Source organism: Petromyzon marinus, chromosome 3 (assembly GCF_048934315.1).
Source record: "Petromyzon marinus isolate PM22_M1 ecotype Great Lakes invasive population chromosome 3, UKy_Petmar_22M1.pri1.0, whole genome shotgun sequence".
In the NCBI taxonomy this organism is placed as follows: Eukaryota; Metazoa; Chordata; class Hyperoartia; order Petromyzontiformes; family Petromyzontidae; genus Petromyzon; species Petromyzon marinus.
In genome coordinates this window covers 22,249,129-22,269,445 of record NC_133669.1, presented here as the reverse complement: position 1 = coordinate 22,269,445, position 20,317 = coordinate 22,249,129, and the positions used below count along the sequence as shown (strand labels likewise).

Here is a 20,317-nt window from a genome sequence, read left to right as displayed (position 1 = left end):
TGAAATCAAAACAACGCCGCGTCATCAAACTATACGCGCCGCGTGGAAGGGAGGAGATCTGGTGCGCACGTGAACTCGAGGCTCTTGGTTAGACACCAATGGATTTTGCACACCGACTTAAACTTGAGAAGCAAAGTTTTTTTTTTTTCCCCGTATGCAACGATGCATTCAGCTCACGTCCGCGAACGAGCATTTGCTTTGCTCTTCATAATTGAACACGCAAACGCACGCAATTAAAATGCCCCCCCCCCCTTGCCAACCAAATGAGAACCCCCTTTGGCACAACGTGTGCAGCACACCACTTTTCCATACGTCTTCATGCATGTTGAACTTCTTTCGGACCGTGCATAGCCAACGGTGCCAATCAGAGGTGCGGTGGAAGGACACCCAACTGAACACAAAAAGCAGTTCCAAAGAACTAAGTTGAGATGATTTCAAAGTGCACAGTTCCAGTGGCCTCCCAACACCGGAAATGAAGAGTGCTCCAGACGGCCGCAGACGCACATCTGGAAAGCGCCGCGCGATGCAGTGACCGGCTTCGCTCGAAGGATAGCCAAAAGCCGCCACCGCCACTGCTGCGAGGATGGCCAGAGTATATGTCAGCTACATGCATCGCCCTTGTGCCCATGCTCCGTTTGCACATGTACATATATACATACACGCTGGCTTGTTTGCCCGTCCTAGGACGGAAGCTGCAATGTTTACGAAATTTTTTTTAGAAGAGCATAATTGTATCTTGCGCAAATTTAATAGCGGTGAATCTTGCACGAAGGTACGTCATCGAACACTTCAACTGCAGTTCACTGTAGCACTGTATTAATTGCAGTGATTCTTGCACAAAGCTACGTTATAAAAGAGCTCACTTCATGTCAGTGTAGCACTGTATGAAACTGACCTTCAATTTGTTAAAATTCACTGCTCTGATACTTTATTCTCTTCTGCTTTCGGTCGCTGGGGTTGAAATAAATTGTGATTCGATAAAATATCCGGAAAATAATCGAGAAATGTCTATTTCACCATAATATAAAAGCATAAATTAGACTTACCCTTTGTCTCAAGTGCTGAAGAAATAAATAAAGACACCAAATCGACTTTGTGGCTGCGTAGAATATTTTTTTTTATTCACTTTCAATAAAGAAACGTCAAACCTTAAGCGAATTTGCGAAAAAAAATATATATCTTTCCGCTCGACCTTCTTCTGCGTGAGTGTAACAATCCAGCCTTTATACTCATTGGTTTTTTCGGTAAAGTCACGTAGGTAAAAAATAAAATAAATGAAAACAACTAAATTGTGATTTAATTTTAATAACCAAAGAGTATGAATCGTTGCAGTCACGAAAGCTTCAAATCTAAAATCCAGCCTTTCATGAATATTAATGACGGGGGGTGCGGCATGTGGAGTGACGTCATGCGCATTACACACAAACATACATTCTTGGCTCATTATGGTAGTAATAAAATAAATTTGACAAAGCCTGTTAGAGTCTAATTATAGACACTGAAATCGGTGATGCGAATGGCGTGTAGCTTTGGGCAGAATGTTTATCGTTGGAACATGTACCGTGGGTCGGGAAAAGTGAATCAAGAATATTTCCAACAAAAAATGTGGAGCCCATATTATTGTCGATTGCAAAGTGTACGACCAAAGCAATGTCAGACACAACAGACGAATAATACACACACACACACATGAAAGTCAAAATTCAAGTCAAAAAAGTTTCCGTGAGCAAATTCGTATTTGTGCGGCGTTTATCCCCAGCGATCACCCCCAGCCACATCACACATTCCGCAGAACAGCCACCGTTGACCTCCCACAAAACGGTATTCGTTACATCAATCCCCGTCGGGCAGTAGACGGACGCAGCAAACACAAACACCCAAAAAACACTGCGAGACAGAGAGAGAGAGAGAAAGCGCTAGCACAAAACGTGGACTCAAAGACTCGCACAACAGCAAGAACGGGGTCCGCACGTGCGCCACCCTCTAAGCGCTCCGGGTCAGTGCCTTTGACCCCGTGACTCGGCACTAAGAGGCGAGCGTAGCAGGTCGAGGCTTCTCTTTAGCGCGTCGCACGCCACCGGATCGCTCGCCACCCCACCCCCCGCACCTTTGTGCTCCTCAATATCGACGTCTCCCCCTGCCTTCCTATCTGCACTCGGCTAAATCGGATCACAGCACGCTGCAGGTCTCACTCCCCCTCCCACTGTGATGCCCCCCCCCACTCCATCCCACCCTCCCATTCCACCACACCCACCTCTCCCACCCCGAACCCCACCCGCCCATACCACCACGCTCAACCCTTTTTTCTTGTCTCAGCCATCGGGCTTAAAATACTTCACCTTCAGACTTGTCTGCATTGTATCTCTCTTAGCAGGTGAACGCGTGCGTGCGCGTGCACGCACGCGCACGCACGCGTGTATGGCAGCAAAAAGTTGCGACTGGTAAACTTCTTCAGTGAGTGAGTGTACCGCGGGCATGCACACGGGTGCCTCGTTTACGACGGTCAGACACCTCGCTTGTTAGTTGTGCGATATTCCTGTTGTCGCGGCTGCAGCCAGGCGACTGGCTAAACGGGAACCACCACCACCATCATCATCATCCACGTTACAAATCAACTATAAACTCAACACTCCCATTGACTGAAACCCCATGGTGTACATGCACAGCTCCGTAATCTGATCCACTGCTGGACGAGGGCCTCCTGACAGGGTGCAGGTCGTGCGGGGTCACCTGACCGTAATTCACGGCGCGAGTCAAGCCGTGGGCTGGCAATGACGCTGGGCGGGCAGCATAGACGTGGGAACATGGAAGTCATGTGCACCTGTTTATTCGTGGTGCTTGCCCATCCCCAAATCACTATCCTGGATCAAACCTGTCTCACTTCTGGGATCTGATGAGATGGGACGCATTTCAGGCGATATTTGTTGAAGGCACGATTCGAATGTCCAAGTCCGGGACTTGTTGCACAAAAAAAAAGAAATGTGTCATGGAATTTGTGGAGTCAGCCTCTTTTAAAGTCGGTTATTTTAAATTCATATTTTCCTAACGATACAAATCGACAAGACATGAAATACAAATAGATATATACTAGTGTACACACAATTGGCATATGAAATGAAATATATAAATAAAACACAAGAGAAGAGAGAAAAATCAGATAAACAGAAACGTAAAAGATCGATGGAGTCGGGGGTTGGGTTGGAAAGAAAAAAACAAAGATCCCCTGTATAGCCTTAACAGACTGTTGGGGCAAGTGCTGTTACCAAGCAAGCACACACACACCTGTTTACAACCTGTTTACAAAACGTGTACATTGAGCACTGTGCTTGATCTATTCATCTTGTGGACGCGATTGGCCATTCCATACGGAAATAACGACCACCAGGGCAGCCGCATTACCGTCCTCTTGGAAAGCAACCAAAGCATTTCATTCCACCAGAAGCAACGGAGGGGCATCTAATGACCACCCTCTGGCAGGAGGAGCGGTTATCGGTGTCCTCCACCAAAATCGGACTACATTCGTTCAAAGCGCACCGCAGGCAATCCGAGCAAATGCCTCGGACTAAACTATTCAGTGCCCTGCACGACACACTGAGCTTTCTCCTCTTCCTCTCATATGTATTCTTTTTGTTGTTGTGTTGTTGTTGTGGAGATCAATTGGAAAAATGGCATTATCACTCATTCGGCAACAACGCAAGCCGAGCGAGCCCTCAAAACAAAACACGTGGTGGGGTGGGGGACAAGGAACGATCAGAATCAATCACCCTGGCAGGGTGTGAGCGCGTCTGGCCCCTCGTGCGCTCGCTTGTGTCCGACCACAGGCCCCAAAATTGCTCTCCTGCACGTAAAAGCTTGGGCGTCCAATCTCCCCTCGCTCTATCTCTCCTTTCCCAGCCGGAGGGAGCAATTCCCGGCCACGCTGCCCCACGATTACCGGGGGGAAACTCCCACGAGCGGAGCGACTGCATGAAGAGAGGCGGGCGGGCGAGCGAGCGCGCTAAAAAGCGGCGGGTCTGACATGCGCTGGGGCACGCCGGGCTTGGCCACCTTGATAATAACCGACCCCAAGGCCATTTTTTTACAAGCAGCTCAAATGCGCCCGGCTTGGTAAGGGCTGCGGGTAAGGGGGTGGGGGTAGGGGGAGTGGAAGGGAGACTAATGAGAAGGCCAAAAGCAGTTGCATTGAGCACGTATGATAAGTTATATGTGGCAAATACACTGATAAGATTTTTACGAAAATACCAGAAAATTGAAGGCTTTGTCTTGAAATCACATATCGATGAAAATTTAACATCCGTTGCGTCTCTTTTTTCAGGAGTAAATGAAAGTGAAAAAGAAAAAAAATGTTTTTCGTTCTCCATTATTCATATTTTGGAAAGTTTCCTGAAGCGTTAAAAAGTAACCGTGCTTATGTATCCATGGTGCAGAGCAAAAGCCCCAATGTGAGCCGAGGCTTGGGTGGTTAATACAAGTTTCCAACAAAGTAAAAAATATACCAAAATCCACTGAAGTGAAACGTGTCGCGAAACTTTTTATACACAAGGCCACATAATCAGAAAAACAGATGCTTTGGCCGTCTCGCTGAGAATTGGAAATGCGATCGGCAATCTTGACTGCTCTGGGTCCAAAGAGTATAATGGCTGCTGTAATGGGTCACTTGAGGCAGCCAGAGACAGACAATTAAGTGTTGTGCACTTCCACGCGCAGTAAATACAAGGCCGCCGTGCTGCAGAATGGAAGAAAGGGCAGGCGCACACACACACGCACACAAAAAAAAATGAGATAAAGATCCTCTATTTGGCCCGATAAGATTTTGGGGCAAGTGCTGTTGGTGAGCACCTATTAATTCGAGGCACGATGAACGCAAAGAAAACCGGGTGAGTTGGTGGTGTGGACATCGCCAAACAAGCCCGGATTTCCTCCTCTGTGGCCCGTGGACACATCGTGCCATTTTAGCCTGAGCTGATTGAGGGAAGGCCCAAGGCAGGCTCCACCAACCAATTTCCCCCCCCACTGGTGTGCAATGATCAGCATTCAAACACAGCTCGCTGAGATCACAGCACAAAGCACGAACCACAACAAAGATAAGGATCCCCCCACACACCCCCCCCCCCGTAGCTTTCACAGACAATTGCCGTGAGCATATATGAAGGCAAACACGGCCGACGAGGGGTTGGCGAGTCGAGGTCGACACCTTGGGCTTCTTCGTCTCCCCGGCATGCATCGTCGTTGCACCCTGTACCAGGTGCTCATGTCAGGCCGAGCAAGACCAAGGTGAGGACTCGGAACCGATTCAAATATTTTGCCACCGATTTTCGGCGGTGAGCGGGAGTCAAGCTCAGAGTCACCGGGGGTCCGTTAGTGCGGTGCACTAACCACTACGCGCTGTGGCTCCTTACTAAAAATGCGAGGCCACCCTAATCTCACACACACACACACACGTGCCCACAGTCATCAGCGCACGCAGGAATAATCGTTGGTATTATTTGAAACGACAATTACAATTAAATATTGGTCGTAAAAATAGGGATGGAGCGGCAGTTTTACACGACTGCACGACGAACCCAGCATCCTGATGGCGATTCCCGGCCACGGCGAGCATCAGCGCCTCATGATATCTGAAACCTGTCCTGGTCACGCTACACCATCTTAAATTGACCGCGATGACGAAGTATGGACAAATAACCGCCGATGAAGGGCTGACCATTACACATCGCTTGGTTTAGCGACAAGAAGAAGAAGTGGACAGAATAACAAAACAAACCATGAACAAACTGATTGACCAAAAACATCCGCGGCTATTTTTTCCCCTCTTACAAACTGTTGCGGCTTGTTATCGGTGGCTAACGAGTGAAGTCTGGGGCTTGTCGGGAAATCGGTACAGGGGGCACGTGCGTGTGCGGAGAGCGAGGCAAGGAGGAGATCAAAGTACTCGAGTGTACCCGGAGCTCGGATTAGCACAGGGTGCCGTTGCACGTGTTTGGACGGCACGGCCTTTGAAGCTTGTGGGGGAAGCATGCTCAATGCATCCAATTTTATCTCCAACCAATTTTTTTTTTTTACAAGGGAACAAGGTTATTGCTCTTCAAGGGAGAGCCTATGCCCTGGGAAGTGTTTGGAAATACTGCCAAACTGATATGAGAGAGAGAGAGAACCAATAAGGGAACAAAAGGACAATCGGCGTCTAAATGCTTGGATCTTGTTTTGTTATGAACCAAACTTGGTGTCGCTGATGTGTGCTAGTCACCGAGCACCGCACGAAGGAAGCATGTGCTTATCCTGTGACTAAACAGTCAAGGGACAGAGCCAAAAGACATAATCAAATGCAGCGTTTCAGCTTGAAGAAGAGTGGAGAATAATAAAAATTGTACTTTCTCATGAGGCGTTCAGTACAATTTCATGATGCTTCAACATGAACATGAAATACGAAAAATAGGAATACATACACTCCTCTCCCTCCCTTTAACCAAAGCACGATGCTTTTTTTACCTTTAATTCAATTATTAATGACAATCACTTGTTGTACGACCTTCTCTTCCTTTATTTAACCAAGGTGGCATTCCATGAAATCCGTGTCTTGGCCTTGAGAGCTTTTCAAATCACGTGCTGCCGGGTGATGAAATTTGGTCGCCTGTAATGGTAAAGAATTGGAACAATTGGCAGGACTGGTGTGTGCCAACTTCAATTTTGCAGCCAGATCAATCGCACCCTACGCCCCGCTTCCACAACGAGAAGAGATGGGAAATTAATTTGCCCCTCTGAGATGCACATCCCAGCGGAGCTTTACACTGGAAAATAAAAAGGCACATTAGGGAGAATGAGCTCAGTTAATTACTAAAAGTTTTTTTCTTCTCTCCCTCGTGGAAACGCACGCATCCTTGGGGGCCTTCATGGTGAAGGGTATCGCCTAATTGTGTTGACAAAGGAGGGGGGAAAGCCTTGGAGTTCAGAAGCCAAGAATTAACATTCTCATTGAATTGATCACATTTTTCATGCTTTGTAGTTGGTAATTAATTATCTCCACCTTGTAGGTAATAAAGGAAAATTGGAAATCAATTCAGACTTTGTATTATTATTTCAGGTACGGCGTTAGATTTCACCCCCTATTGCGAGTTGTTCCGCTCGTCGTTTGTTCTTTTAAACAAACCGACATCATGAATACACTGCCGCGATTTTGTATTCTAGGGGGGCCAGTTGAGCGTATTTAAATAAAGAATACGGTCATTAAGTTGTCGCCTTTAATATATTCGTCTCGACAACGGATGACATTTCATCTGCGTTTTTCATATCTGGCAAAGCAGGACACAGCTCATCGATTGGGTCCAACAGAAGACGGGGCAAGGGGATCGGAGGCAAATGTGGGGCGCACGTTTCGGCTTCCAATCGCCCCTCAAGGGAGACAGCTGGCAGAGCTGCGAGCGCTCACCCATTCATTTTCTCTCTCTAACTCTCTCTCTCGCTCACACAGAGACATGTAGCCCTTTTTTGGGACAAGTGGTGCTGTTCGTGAGCACCTGTGTGTCACACAAGGCGGGTGTGATGTGGCCCAGCATCGTGTCTGGACACCGTGGTCTCCCCCAGTGCTGATGTTTACACAATGCAGCAGATACCTTCATTCAAAGGTTGATATGACCCAGGAGAGGCCAAGGAGAGGCCCAGGGGAGGTTGCGACGCAACTTGCGATTGACTTTGAACATGGTCGGGAAGTTTAATTCGGGTGAGCATGGTTCAGAGCGCAGTGCGCAAATCACTGCACCACCACTCCACATACACACACACACACACCTCCACAATGAGTATACATGTATAATCTCTCCAATCTACATGCACATACAATACAGACGTGCACGTATACAACATAAACACTTAATGTACATTGCAAACTCACACGTATACGCAAACATTCCCCTTATAGCTTACAGTGAGGGAAAAAAGTATTTGATCCCCTGCTGATTTTGTACGTTTGCCCAGTGACAAAGAAATTATCAGTCTATAATTTTAATGGTAGGTTTATTTGAACAGTGAGAGACAGAATAACAACAACAAAGTCCAGAAAAAGCATGTCAAATTTTTTATAAATTGATTTGCATTTTAATGACGGAAATAAGTATTTGACCCCTTCTCAATCAGAAAGATTTCTGGCTCACAGGTGTCTTTTATACAGGTAACGAGCTGAGATTAGGAGCACACTCTTAAAGGGAGTGCTCCTAATCTCAGCTTGTTACCCGTATAAAAGACACCTGTCCACAGAAACAATCAATCAATCAGATTCCAACTATCCACCATGGCCAAGACCAAAGAGCTCTCCAAGGATGTCAGGGACAAGATTGTAGACCTACACAAGGCTGGAATGGGCTGCAAGACCATTGCCAAGCAGCTTTGCGAGAAGGTGACAACAGTTGGTGCGATTTTTCGAAAAATGTAAGAAACACAAAAGAACTGTCAATCTCCCTCGGCCTGGGGCTACATGCAAGATCTCACCTCGTGGAGTTGCAATGATCATGAGAACGGTGAGGAAACAGCCCAGAACTACACGGGATGATCTTGTCAATGATCTCAAGGCAGCTGGGACCATAGTCACCAAGAAAACAATTGGTAACACACTACGCCGTGAAGGACTGAAATCCTGCAGAGCCCGCAAGGTCCCCCTGCTCAAGAAAGCACATATACATGCCCGTCTGAAGTTTGCCAATGAACATCTGAATGATTCAGAGGAGAACTGGGTGAAAGTGTTGTGGTCAGATGAGACCAAAATGGAGCTCTTTGGCATCAACTTAACTCGCCGTGTTTGGAGGAAGAGGGATGCTGCCTATGACCCCAAGAACACCATCCCCACCGTCAAACATGGAGGTGGAAACATTATTCTTTGGGGGTGTTTTCTGCTAAGGGGACAGGACAACTTCACCGCATCAAAGGGACGATGGACGGGGCCATGTACCGTCAAATCTTGGGTGAGAACCTCCTTCCATCAGCAAGGGCATTGAAAATGAGTCGTGGACGGGTATTCCAGCATGACAATGACCCAAAACACACGGCGAAGGCAAAAAAAGGAGTGGCTCAAGAAGAAGCACATTAAGGTCCTGGAGTGGCCTAGCCAGTCTCCAGACCTTAATCCCATAGAAAATATGTGGAGGGAGCTGAAGGTTCGAGTTGCCAAACGTCAGCCTCGAAACCTTAATGACTTGGAGAAGATCTGCAAAGAGGAGTGGGACAAAATCCCTCCTGAGATGTGTGCAAACCTGGTGGCCAACTACAAGAAACGTCTGACCTCTGTGATTGCCAACAAGGGTTTTGCCACCAAGTACTAAGTCATGTTTTGCAGAGGGATCAAATACTTATTTCCCTCATTAAAATGTAAATCAATTTATAACATTTTTGACATGCGTTTTTCTGGATTTTTTGTTGTTATTCTCTCTCTCACTGTTCAAATAAACCTACCATTAAAATTATAGACTGATAATTTTTTTGTCAGTGGGCAAACGTACAAAATCAGCAGGGGATCAAATACTTTTTTCCCTCACTGTACTTAGATGCGTTGGGGAAAGTGGCGTGAGCGAGCGCCTAAAAGGGTGCGCAAATCACATGAGCGTGTGGGGTGGACAGCACCACGTCCTCATACCGTTGTCTCCCCAGTGTGGATGTTTACACAATGCAACCAAGTACTCATTCAAAGCTGCGTCGACCTAGGGGAGACTCAGGATCCGTTCAGAGACCACTCGTCACTGACATTAGCCTTGGCCGGAAATCAAACTCAACATTGCCGGGTTCGTAGGGCAGGAGGCAAACCTCTATGCACACAAAGACAAAGATCCCCCATATAGCCTTTTACAGACTTTTGGGGAAAGTGCTGTTAGCAAGCACCTATTAAGGCCGGTACGACACAGGGCGGGTATATAGCATCGTGCCCGGCCGTGTTTGTCTCCCTAGTGCTGATATTTATACACCACACCAGGTACTAATTTGAGGCTGAGTCTACCTAGGAGAGATATCCGTGGCTGATTTTGGCCGCGAGGAGAACTCGAACTCGTGTCGCAGGGGGGATCGTAGCACAAAGTGTCAACTACTGCGCCACCGCTCCCCGGACAGGCACGCAGGCACGCACTCATGCAATGCACTCGGCAGAACCGAATATTGATCACACACGCTTCGCTCTGTCACCGTAAGTAGAAGTTAATAATGCACTCCTCACTCCGCTCTGTCAGAACAGTGAAAAAGTTTAAGGCAAAAGTATCAGAGAGGGGCTGATGAAACGCTGGACGAGCCATCCGGAGCGTTGCATAAAGATCGGCGTCGAGACCAAAAAAATAAATAAGCACACACACAGAGAGAGAGAGAGAAGTTCCTATTCATCGCAGTTGGACCAGAGGTCAGTAAACGTGCAGCGCTGTGAGCGACTGATACACTGCGCTCGACTGCTGCTGGCCTTTACCGGAGCAGCAGCAGCAGCAGTAGCCCCCACACTGTGATTTTTTTTTATTACGGAGATGAAATGCAGAGGCGCATATTTAATGCCGATCCCGGACGGAATGGAATTTTTTTGGAGAAGGTGTGGGTCTGGTGGGGGGGGGATGCCTAAGCATTCTAAATCCAGCAAGAGATCCGGGCGTCAATCAAAGCGTTAATTTGAAAACAGATCCTCCACCTGGCCAAAGTGAAGAGCAAGTAATGAGTTTGTATTGGCAACAGGATGTGGGTAGAATTTATCTTTGGAGGTTGTTTGCCGTCGTTGTTTTGTTTTTTTCTCTCTCTTCTCTCCGCTGGAATTAAGCAGCCGTCTCGAGGGATGACAGCGCAACACACCGGTGCCCTCGCCGGGTTGGGTGTCGGTCAGTCAAGCGGCCGCATGCGACTGCCAGCTCAAGAGGTGACATGCGATGGGTGATCATGCATTAGCATGCGCGCGCACACGCATATGCGCACACGCGCACACGCGCGCGAGCACGTGAATTACAGCCCCCGTGTACGCACACCAAAGAGTGCCCGGTGCACAAACGTGGCAGGGTGGCGGGTTATCGCTACGGACCCGGCTACCCGAGTTCGAATATCCGCTCACGGCCAACACCAGTGACGATTATGTGAACCGGTTCTGGGCCTCGCCCCAGGTCGACTGAGTGAGTGCCCGGTGCAGTGTGTAAACATCGTAACTGGGGAGACAAAGGTCGGTTTGGGCGTGGCGCTGGCCACAACTCCGCCTTGGTGTACCGTTCCGGCCCTTCACAGGTGCGAGTTAACAGTGCTTGGCCCAAATAGTCTCTTGAAGCCATGAGTGGGATCTTTTGTCTTTGTGCGCAAGCGCATGCATGCACACCTGAGCCATTAATGAGCACCTTGCATACAAGATGCAGAGGCGGCCCACCTGCGCCGGGGTCGGCTTTGTATTTATTTATTTTGCTACGAGAGAACAAAATCATAATTGTCAACCCTGCGCAAATATGTAAACCCCATTTGGCTTCGTATTTATCACGTCGAGATGATAATGAAATCCACGACACCCACGATTCAGCGTGCTCTTAATATTGTTAAGTGCACTGAAGATAAGACTGAAATAAACGACGACAAACCACCCCTGTGAATTACGTAACTAATAAAAAAATGGCAGTGATTTATCCTTCACGGAACGTGGACAAAATTATAGCCGTTTTCATTTTCGGTACCTCTGAGGTCTTTTAATATTTTGTTTGCTGCATATATATTTTTTTGTTTGCGACGAAACTTGGCATACGCTTTACGAGTGTTTTATGGCCTTCTAATCAGAAAACAAAACAACAATATTTTTACGTGCCAACAACATTCACGTGAAAACTATTCACAGCAGAGAGAGAGAGTACAATTCAACGGTAAAAGAAAATGAGTAGTGCTTGAATCTATTACAGAATGTGATTTTGTTGCACTGAACAGTGTAAAGTGGGGGAAATCTGAGTGGAGAACACCCATTCCTGAGATGCCATACATCTGGTGAGCCTGGTGCGGCAATTCCAATTAAAATGAGGGGCAGTTTCCTTAAGATTTCCCCTCCTACGCAATGTGCTTTTCTCAATAGATATCGCTTAGTGCGTCTGTGGCTGGGTTGGTTCTCCGTGACCGGGTGACAGTGGCCCATCGGCTGGCATACACAGCTCAGAAGAGGGCCTTCTGCCACGCCGCTCGGCACAGTCATCAAAGCACAAGGGCCATAATAATTGGAATCCCATTTGCATCATAATCAGGCATGAGGCTGCCCGACACCGGTCTGCCTCAACGAGTGTGTCTTTGGGGAGCGGCGGCGCAGCGGTTAGCACGCTCCGCTACGAACCCACCCGATCCGAGTTGCATTCCTGCTTTCGGCCAACACCAGGTCGACTGAGCCTCAAATGAGTACCTGCTGTGCGATGTGTAAATATAGCCTGTTGGGAGACAAAGGCGGCCGAGCGTCGTGCTGGCCACCCACCCCCCTCGTGTGCTGTGCTGGCCTTCATAGGTGCTCGTTAAAACAGCATTTGCCCCAACAGTGTGTTACGGCTATACGATGGATCTTTGTTTCAGGCGCCTGAGATGCATCGATGATGCTAACCTGGTCTCGCTCATTCTGTCTCACCCCCTTCCACCCCCCATTACCCACCCCCTCCCACAACAGCCACTCTCTCTTTATCCTATGTTCCCCGAACCTCCACCTTACAGCGCCACCACCCCCAATGCCCGCCAACTCATTCTACATCATCTCCATGGCTCCAATCCCCTCATGTTCAACCAAAACTCCCTTTAACTGCCACTTTTCTTTGGCACTTTTGAGGTTTTAGGAACCATGGGGGATTGGTACATGGGGTGGTGGTGGTGGTGGTGGTGATCCTCGCGCACAAAAAATACAGGTCCTGAAATAGTGCGCGAAATTGCTCATTATCCCAACATCACGTTAAAGGGCTGAGAGCCGGAATGTACAAAATACTGCAAGAGAAGAAAAAACTCTAAATGATGTCACGGTTACCCTGACATGTGCCTTTTTTGTTTGCTGACTTTTTTTTCACAGTTTCATTATTATACATTTGTTTGTGATAGCAATTATAAATAGTCATTGCTCCCCATTATAAAATATCACAAGGCAAAAGAGTAACATATTAAGCAACAAATAAATGGGATATTATATACCAATTACTCCGGATACCTGGCAATGGAATACGCTCATCAGAAATTTTGGTAAATGCAATTAGAATTTGCGAAGTGTATAAATACGTAATTGGCGTAATTAAAATGTTATTTGGTAAGAATTAATTCACATCTTATTCATGAAAATGCCAGTGTAATTAGACATTTTAATTGTTGGCTTTTCCAACGACTCTAGATGGCTGTGAGCTAAAATGACACATTCAATGTCGCCCCACAGCACATCTGTCTACCTTCACAAAAATTACCGGTTTTTTTGCCCGGGCTTAAAACACCATCAGCCTCGAGAGAGGTGGAAAGGGGGAGAAAAAAAAGATAAGTCATATGTAAACTGTGATAGTGCTAGAGACAGCCACTTAAAACACTATTCTGAAAGCTTTCCCTGGCAGAGTTACACCACACCATGATTGTAATTCCCAAGAACTCACTTAAAACTGTCCATTAGTGAAAGCACTAAATGCAAATGAATGGCCTGCAGAGACCAGAGTTGACGGGCCTGCTTCTGGGATAACGTTGGTACCTGCAAATGTGTTTGCTTGTTTTGATATTTTCTGTAATTTGTTTTTCCCTTTTTCTTCCCCAAACGTGTTGAGGAGGGAAGAAGTTAGCAAAACGAGGATTAGGTCTGAGCAAATTATTATTATTCTTGTTGACTTTGGATTATTTATGCTTTATTCCCTTTAAAAAAAACACAACGAAGTAGAAACATTGCGAGTTATTATTTTTGTAAACCAATTTGACTATGCAGGGCTTGACACACGTTCAAATAACCGGGTGACCTGAAATGAAACCGCTGAGCATTGTAAATCCTTTTATATTTGTAAAAAAACAAATTAACGTCCGAATACATTTAAACAGCTACAACTAAGCTTTGATCCAAATGTGGGCCACACATCTGTATATTAAAGTGCTCGTTTTTAGCAGAATTGTAAGAACGTGAAAATGGTAATGTGAACCTCTGAATTAAGCGATAACTAAGATATACATGGGACAGATCCCATTGGATTTGCTCGAATGTGATGACCTTCAAATGTGAGCGCCAATAAAGATCTCGCCAGTTAATCTTCCCCACAATCTCCTCCCAAACGCATGAAGCTGAGGCACTAAATAACACTTAAAGGGACAACATAAACATTTAAAACTTTCTTTTTTTTTAATAGACATTGTCTGGTCCTTGCAAAAGAACCATCGTAAACCAGTCAGTCACTTTGGCCAATAGAAAACCCTTCACTGGGTTAACTGTAATACAATGCCACCTCCAAAATCGATATCGCTTCCCGCTTCCAAAGCCAAAGGGCAATTATTTTAGGATACATTTTGCAAATCATGTAGCGTGTCAAGATTCCCCCCCCCCCTCTCCTCCTACTATATTACTGGCTCACCATAATTTATTTGTAAAAATCCACTGGGAATGCACTATTAAAATGCTAAGCCATGAGAGGGGAAGACAGAAAGGGGAGGGGAAGAAGATAAGGAGGCAGGTTCGGAGGGGAATTTCGAGGAGACTTGCAAAAAAAAAGAGCATGCGCCAGATGCACGCACGCACACACACACACCGCAGGGTGAGGATTGGCGACTACTTAGTAACACGCTCCGCCGTAAATTACGCTGACAATAAAAGACTCCGAAAAAACTATGGTAGGATTAGCTCGGATCAATAACACCGAGCTCCCATGGTGATATTTTCCGTGGGCTTGTATTGTCTATGATCGCTCGTCTGTGGACACCGCCTTAATCAACAGTCAGAAAAACCGCAATCGCACACACATTGCCAGAGCCCTTTAATCATCCGCAACGGTTTGGGCGAATGCTCAACTTTTGGCCAGGTTAAAACAAAAAAACAAACTTCATGGATCCGGAGTTTATTTGAGCGAATTTAAGATGATGATGATGATGATTTTCTGATCGCACGGCTCATGCGCGACAACCCCCATCACAGCTCTTGCTAAGAGCACCGACGTAGATTTCAACAGAGCATTAGCACAGACACTGACGGCGATAGAAAACGGCACGCTCTGTGCAATAACGAACAGAATTGTACGTCAGTAGCGCTGCTACAAAAATAACATCAATTTTTGGCTACAGGTACTATTTTTATTATTATTATTCATAAACGCGCTACTTAATACGGCAATGCGCCGAAGGAGGCTTCAATAGTCGCCGGGATTTATGATTTTAACATTGAGTCAATATCACCTGCAAGCCATTGCAGCAAGGACGAGGGAAGGAGCAATTAAACGCACAGCTGAACACTCACCGGCAGTAGAAGAAGCCTCACCATTGCTGCCGCCAGGAAAGCTCTCGGTTTACTGCAATACCCCCCCTAACCCACCCTTTCATTACAATGTGGGCAGAGACACAGAAAGAGAGAGAGACAAATGCACCGAGAGTCATGCACGCACGCATGCATGTGCGCTCTCACCAGATTGCACGCGGAGCGGCGGGAAGGACGTCTTCCCGCGCGAGCACCGGCCCACGCTCACACCACGCCCCCCCCCCACTCCCCTATTCCTCCCCAACTCTACCCACCCCACACTCCACATCCATCCACCGACAACCCAGCCACACACCCACCCACCCTGACAACGCACCCCCCCCCCCCATACCACCGCCTCCCGACCGCAAGCCGCAACCACCACCACCACCACCCCCCCATCAACGCACCATCCAGTTCGCCGCATAATTACCCACCTCTGAAATCCCCCGCGGTAAGCCATGCTGTGACCACTACTGATGGGGACTTTCAAGCCCGGCCTTGGTAATGCGATGGATGTGGATTGAGGCTCACTTGTGCATAGGATGCGGGGGAGGTCCTTTTTATTATTAAAGCAACACAAACGCAATTAAGGTTGGATAAACCACGCGCGTACCCAAAAAATAGGTTAATTCTCATGACTGTTTCGGCAAAATAAATAGAATGTGTCAAAAAACACTGCCGTCGACAATGCTCGGGAATCGGAATTAACCACAACGCTGAAAATATTCCAATTCTGGAAATAATGACTACAATTGCAAATAATCACCACAGTGTCCTTGTGATTTATCCTTGGTGCCGTTTCACTTTGAATCTCAATTCACAATAAAGTATGTACCTTTGCTGCATTCATTAATTTCAATTAGGAAGACTTTTGCTCTCACTTCATTTAAGTGACCTCAGAGTGGATGTCATCTCTCTACCGAATCCTTCCCCTACCCCCCTTTCCACATCCCACACCTCTCAGTCTTCCTCCATCTCCCCCCCATTCCTGAACACTCACTTGTCTCTTGAGAAATCAGATATTAAGCACCAGTCAAACGGGGTCATGTCCCCCAGGGGGGTCTTTACCTGTGTCCTTCCACAAGGGAAGGCAGTCAATAAAATTTACTGCAGCCTGCTCTGCTTAAAGTTATAATAATAATAATAGAAAACCACAATGCAGCCACAAACATTATCTCGAGCGTGAATTGCAAGACGGTGCATAAACATTGCACTTCTGCTGCTGATGGAATGGAAGGATGTGTGTGCTTTCCAGACTTTTTTTTATTTAAACCGGACTCACGTCTGAAGATTGAAATCAGTCAATGGCCCGTCACCTTTGAAGTACATCCATTACGGGTTACAGCACCTCCACACCTTCAATCCGAGCACAAATGCCAATACCTCTCTTTCTCTGTCTTTCGACCAATCTCTCGCCGCTCGTGCGCAAATCTCAGCGGTGGAAATCCGGGCGAGCCTTGAGCGTCACTCTCCGAATACGGTGGCAGGTTGAGTGCCACTGACTCCAACCGTCAGACAAAGAAAAAGTAGCTTTTCCTCCACCCCACCTCCCTAACCAGTTGTGCCCCCACCAGAAGGTCATTGTGCATTGTCCATCGATCACAAGAGTTTGTGCACCCCTCCCCCGCCCCCCATAACAGCAAAATTAGCGAGCCTCCTCCATAACTTCTCTGGCTAATGGAATTCGTTGGGCAAGCGCAGTAGTCGGAGCATGCGAACTCATGAAAACAAAAAAATAGAATAAATGAGAACGCAGCGGGAATTCCTGCAAAAAACAAATAAGCAGAATAACTAAAATAAAACAATAATAACGAAAAGAAACAAATAAGTAAAATAAAACAAAAATTGTCCGGTGAAGAAGAAAGGAAATAAGAATATATATTCATACTGGAGGAATCCGATGACCTACAAAGCTCTGTTTCTCAGATATCCAGTAGGGGTACGGGGGTCAGAACGTTACAAGAAGAGCAATGACACGACCTGCCTCATCGCTAGCTCATCGCTTGCTGCGTGCAATGGGAACCACCCCCCCCCCCCCAATTGCTGAGCGAGTGCACGTAGCTACCCTCCCCTCCAAAAAAAATGTCGCACCGTGGCATTGCCTGCCGTCTCTGGGGCCGAGCAAGCGGCATGCTCAGACGCTCGTTACCGAGACACAGCAGCACAGAAAACATCAACCTTGGCTCTGCAAACCGGAGCCCCTAATGCACCGCAATTCACACCTCACCCCCCCCCCACCTCCACCGCCCCCAGCCAATATTCCTGAGTTGCTATTGTTTTCGTTTTCTACCGCTTCCCATTCCTCTGCCAAATAATATAAATTATACGAGTTGCACGCGTGTGTGCACGGAAGCATTGCGTGCGACTGCATTCCCAAATATATTTCGCGAAAAAAAGAAATTCTGACCGCAAATCTCGCATACACACACAAACACAAATGTCTTAATTCAAAAATCAGATTTTTTTTCCTTCCCTGTGAATCTTACAGCTACGTACAAAAATCCAATGCATGTGGTTTTCCAAACGAATGACTTACCAATGCAGGGCCTATTCTCGTAACTCTGTAAATATTGTGACTGCTTATCACGTCCAACACAAACCCGTACAAATATTCTCCACCGGTCACAGTGAATGGAGCAAACAATTTCTTCGCAGTTTGATTGACACCGCCTCATTCAGGATACAGCGGCGAATGGCTAAAAAATGCACGCCGCACATAAACCGGCAAAACGTAAAATATTCAATTTCACCGCCCCCGTGTTGTGTTTGTAGAAATGAAATCACCTATAAACGTGCAAGTAACCCTGCAGTGTGAGCTTCGAGCAAAACAAAAAAAAACAATTGATGTAATCGCAAAGCAAAGAAATACATCTTTGATACCCCCCCCCACCACCCGACCCCCACACCCCCGAGTGAAAAATTATAAGTGGCGAACAAGGATTCAGAAGGTTAAGTGAGTAATCATGACACAAGCAAATCAGGCCATTCCAACACGTGAAGCAATCTCATTCGATATTTTTTAAGGGAATTTGTTTATTTATTTTTTTCACCCCCAGAAATCCTGTTTAGGTGTATTGGGTAGTTACATACAAAACCCATTGGTTAATTTCATGCCATATTGTCATCGAATGTAAAAACCTAAAAAAATCAACACACTCGTCAACAGCACTGCCTTAAAATGGAAAATGTGAATATAAAATTTGCGACGTTTCAGACAATGGCCCTTCTTCATAGCACATAAAAAACCCATCGCACAAACAATAACGAGGTTTTGCCAAGTGCAACACAAAAGTGGTTTCGTTGATCACATTCAAAGGAAAGGCATCATTACCCAAATAGATCCTTTAAAATCAAAGGAGGAATGAACACTTAACAGGGGGAAGAATTTGCCATTTTATTTGCCACGTTATCCCGGGTATGCTGTCGGTCCTACGTCGCGTGAAAAATAATCGATTTGCAACCCCCGCAGAGCAGTGCATCACCTGCCGTCAAACAGCACTCTTTGGAAGGAGATATCACAGAACTAATTCTGAAATTCTCTTTGAGTGACCCCCTTTTCTACACTAGAGGGCAGAACTTTGCCACCCCATCCTACTACAGAGAGGAATGAGTTTTAATGTAGGTAGTAAAATTTATTTTTTTATTCTTAGAGATAATATGAATTAGCCAAAACCAAATTTAATGATGCTATTTGTGTGTGTGTGTGTTCAGTAATTGTTGACGAAGCTGAGACCTTCAACACACAACTCAAACACAGGATGTCAGCAAAACGCCAAACTCAGCAGTCGGACAGCTAACATGAAATGATGTATACTCATCATTGTCATCGGCCATGTTCTGTCCACTGCTGGATGATGCTCTCCCCATTGTCTTCACCACATCCCACTGTCCCATGATGCTACAATCCATCTCAATCCTGAATATGATGCGCAGATCTCTCCCCTGGCTGTCATTCTGTCAGTAGTCTCATCCATCTACTTTCCTAGCGAGGTGTCTTGCTCGAGACCAATTACTTTTCTTAACTGTCACGATGGGACCTCTAATTTTGTGCTTGTTCTGTGATCCGTGGGTTCCACTCTCCTTCCCTCATTATAACTCCCAACATACATCTCAATTATTATTCGAATGCTTTTAAGCTTTTGTTCCATTTTCTTTGTCAGCATCCGCGTTTCCAATCTGTACGTCACAGCCGATAAGGCGCACTGATTGAAAACACACCTCTTGAGGCACATCGATGTGTCGCTCCTTCACTATCAATTGTGATTTTTCCAGACGGCACGCATCCTAAAAACTCTTCCTCGGCCCACTTAATTTAATCGTTTTGATCCCGGTCCACTTTCAATCATTGCCCTACATATACACAGGCGTACGTTGCATTCTCCAGCTGCGTCCCTCCAACAATTATTTCCTTTTGTTCGGCGAACTCGAATCACACTTGTATGAAAGGAGAGATATGGAAATACCATTTAATGGAGTTCAAATTTTTCTGTTCTTTTCAAAAGAGCAAAAGTAAGCATGTTAATTTTGGAGAATTAAAATGTCAGGGCCTCTCCAGTGCCAGAACTTGATAACGCTCCGCTATTATTTCTGCCACAGCGGCGCTGCTGCTTCGGCCTGGATAACCTTTAGCACAGGCAGAAAGTGAGTAAGCCCCCTCATAAGCAGAAGGGCTCACCATCTGCCATCTCGGGTGTAATGGTTCGCTCTGCCTCCCCACTGGCACGGCACCAACGTCCCCAGGGGTTTCAACGGATGTCTGTGATACGAATGATATTAAACTGTAACTTGAGTAGATCTGGCCCATGGTATTTACGAGTCACCTGGAGAGAGGGAACACAACTGAAAGTGGACATAACAGACATCACGCTTTCGTACAATTAAAAGAACAAAACTAAACCCCAACAAACAACAAAAGCTACAAAA

General features: G+C 46.4%; 1 protein-coding gene across 5 annotated transcripts in view; it reads right to left on the bottom strand.

The window, feature by feature from the left end:
- RBFOX3 (RNA binding fox-1 homolog 3) overlaps positions 1–20,317 on the bottom strand; it is a 308,060-nt gene that overhangs the window by 191,496 nt on the left and 96,247 nt on the right. For 2 of the 5 annotated variants that reach the window (XM_076052887.1, XM_076052892.1), the window contains exon 1: positions 15,395–15,553. The exons of the other annotated variants lie outside the window; for them this stretch is intronic. In XM_076052887.1, the coding sequence (XP_075909002.1) occupies positions 15,395–15,418 (24 nt within the window). In that variant the 5' untranslated portion in view covers positions 15,419–15,553. Of the gene's footprint in view, positions 1–15,394; positions 15,554–20,317 lie in introns of those variants that run through there. 5 annotated transcript variants of the gene reach the window in all.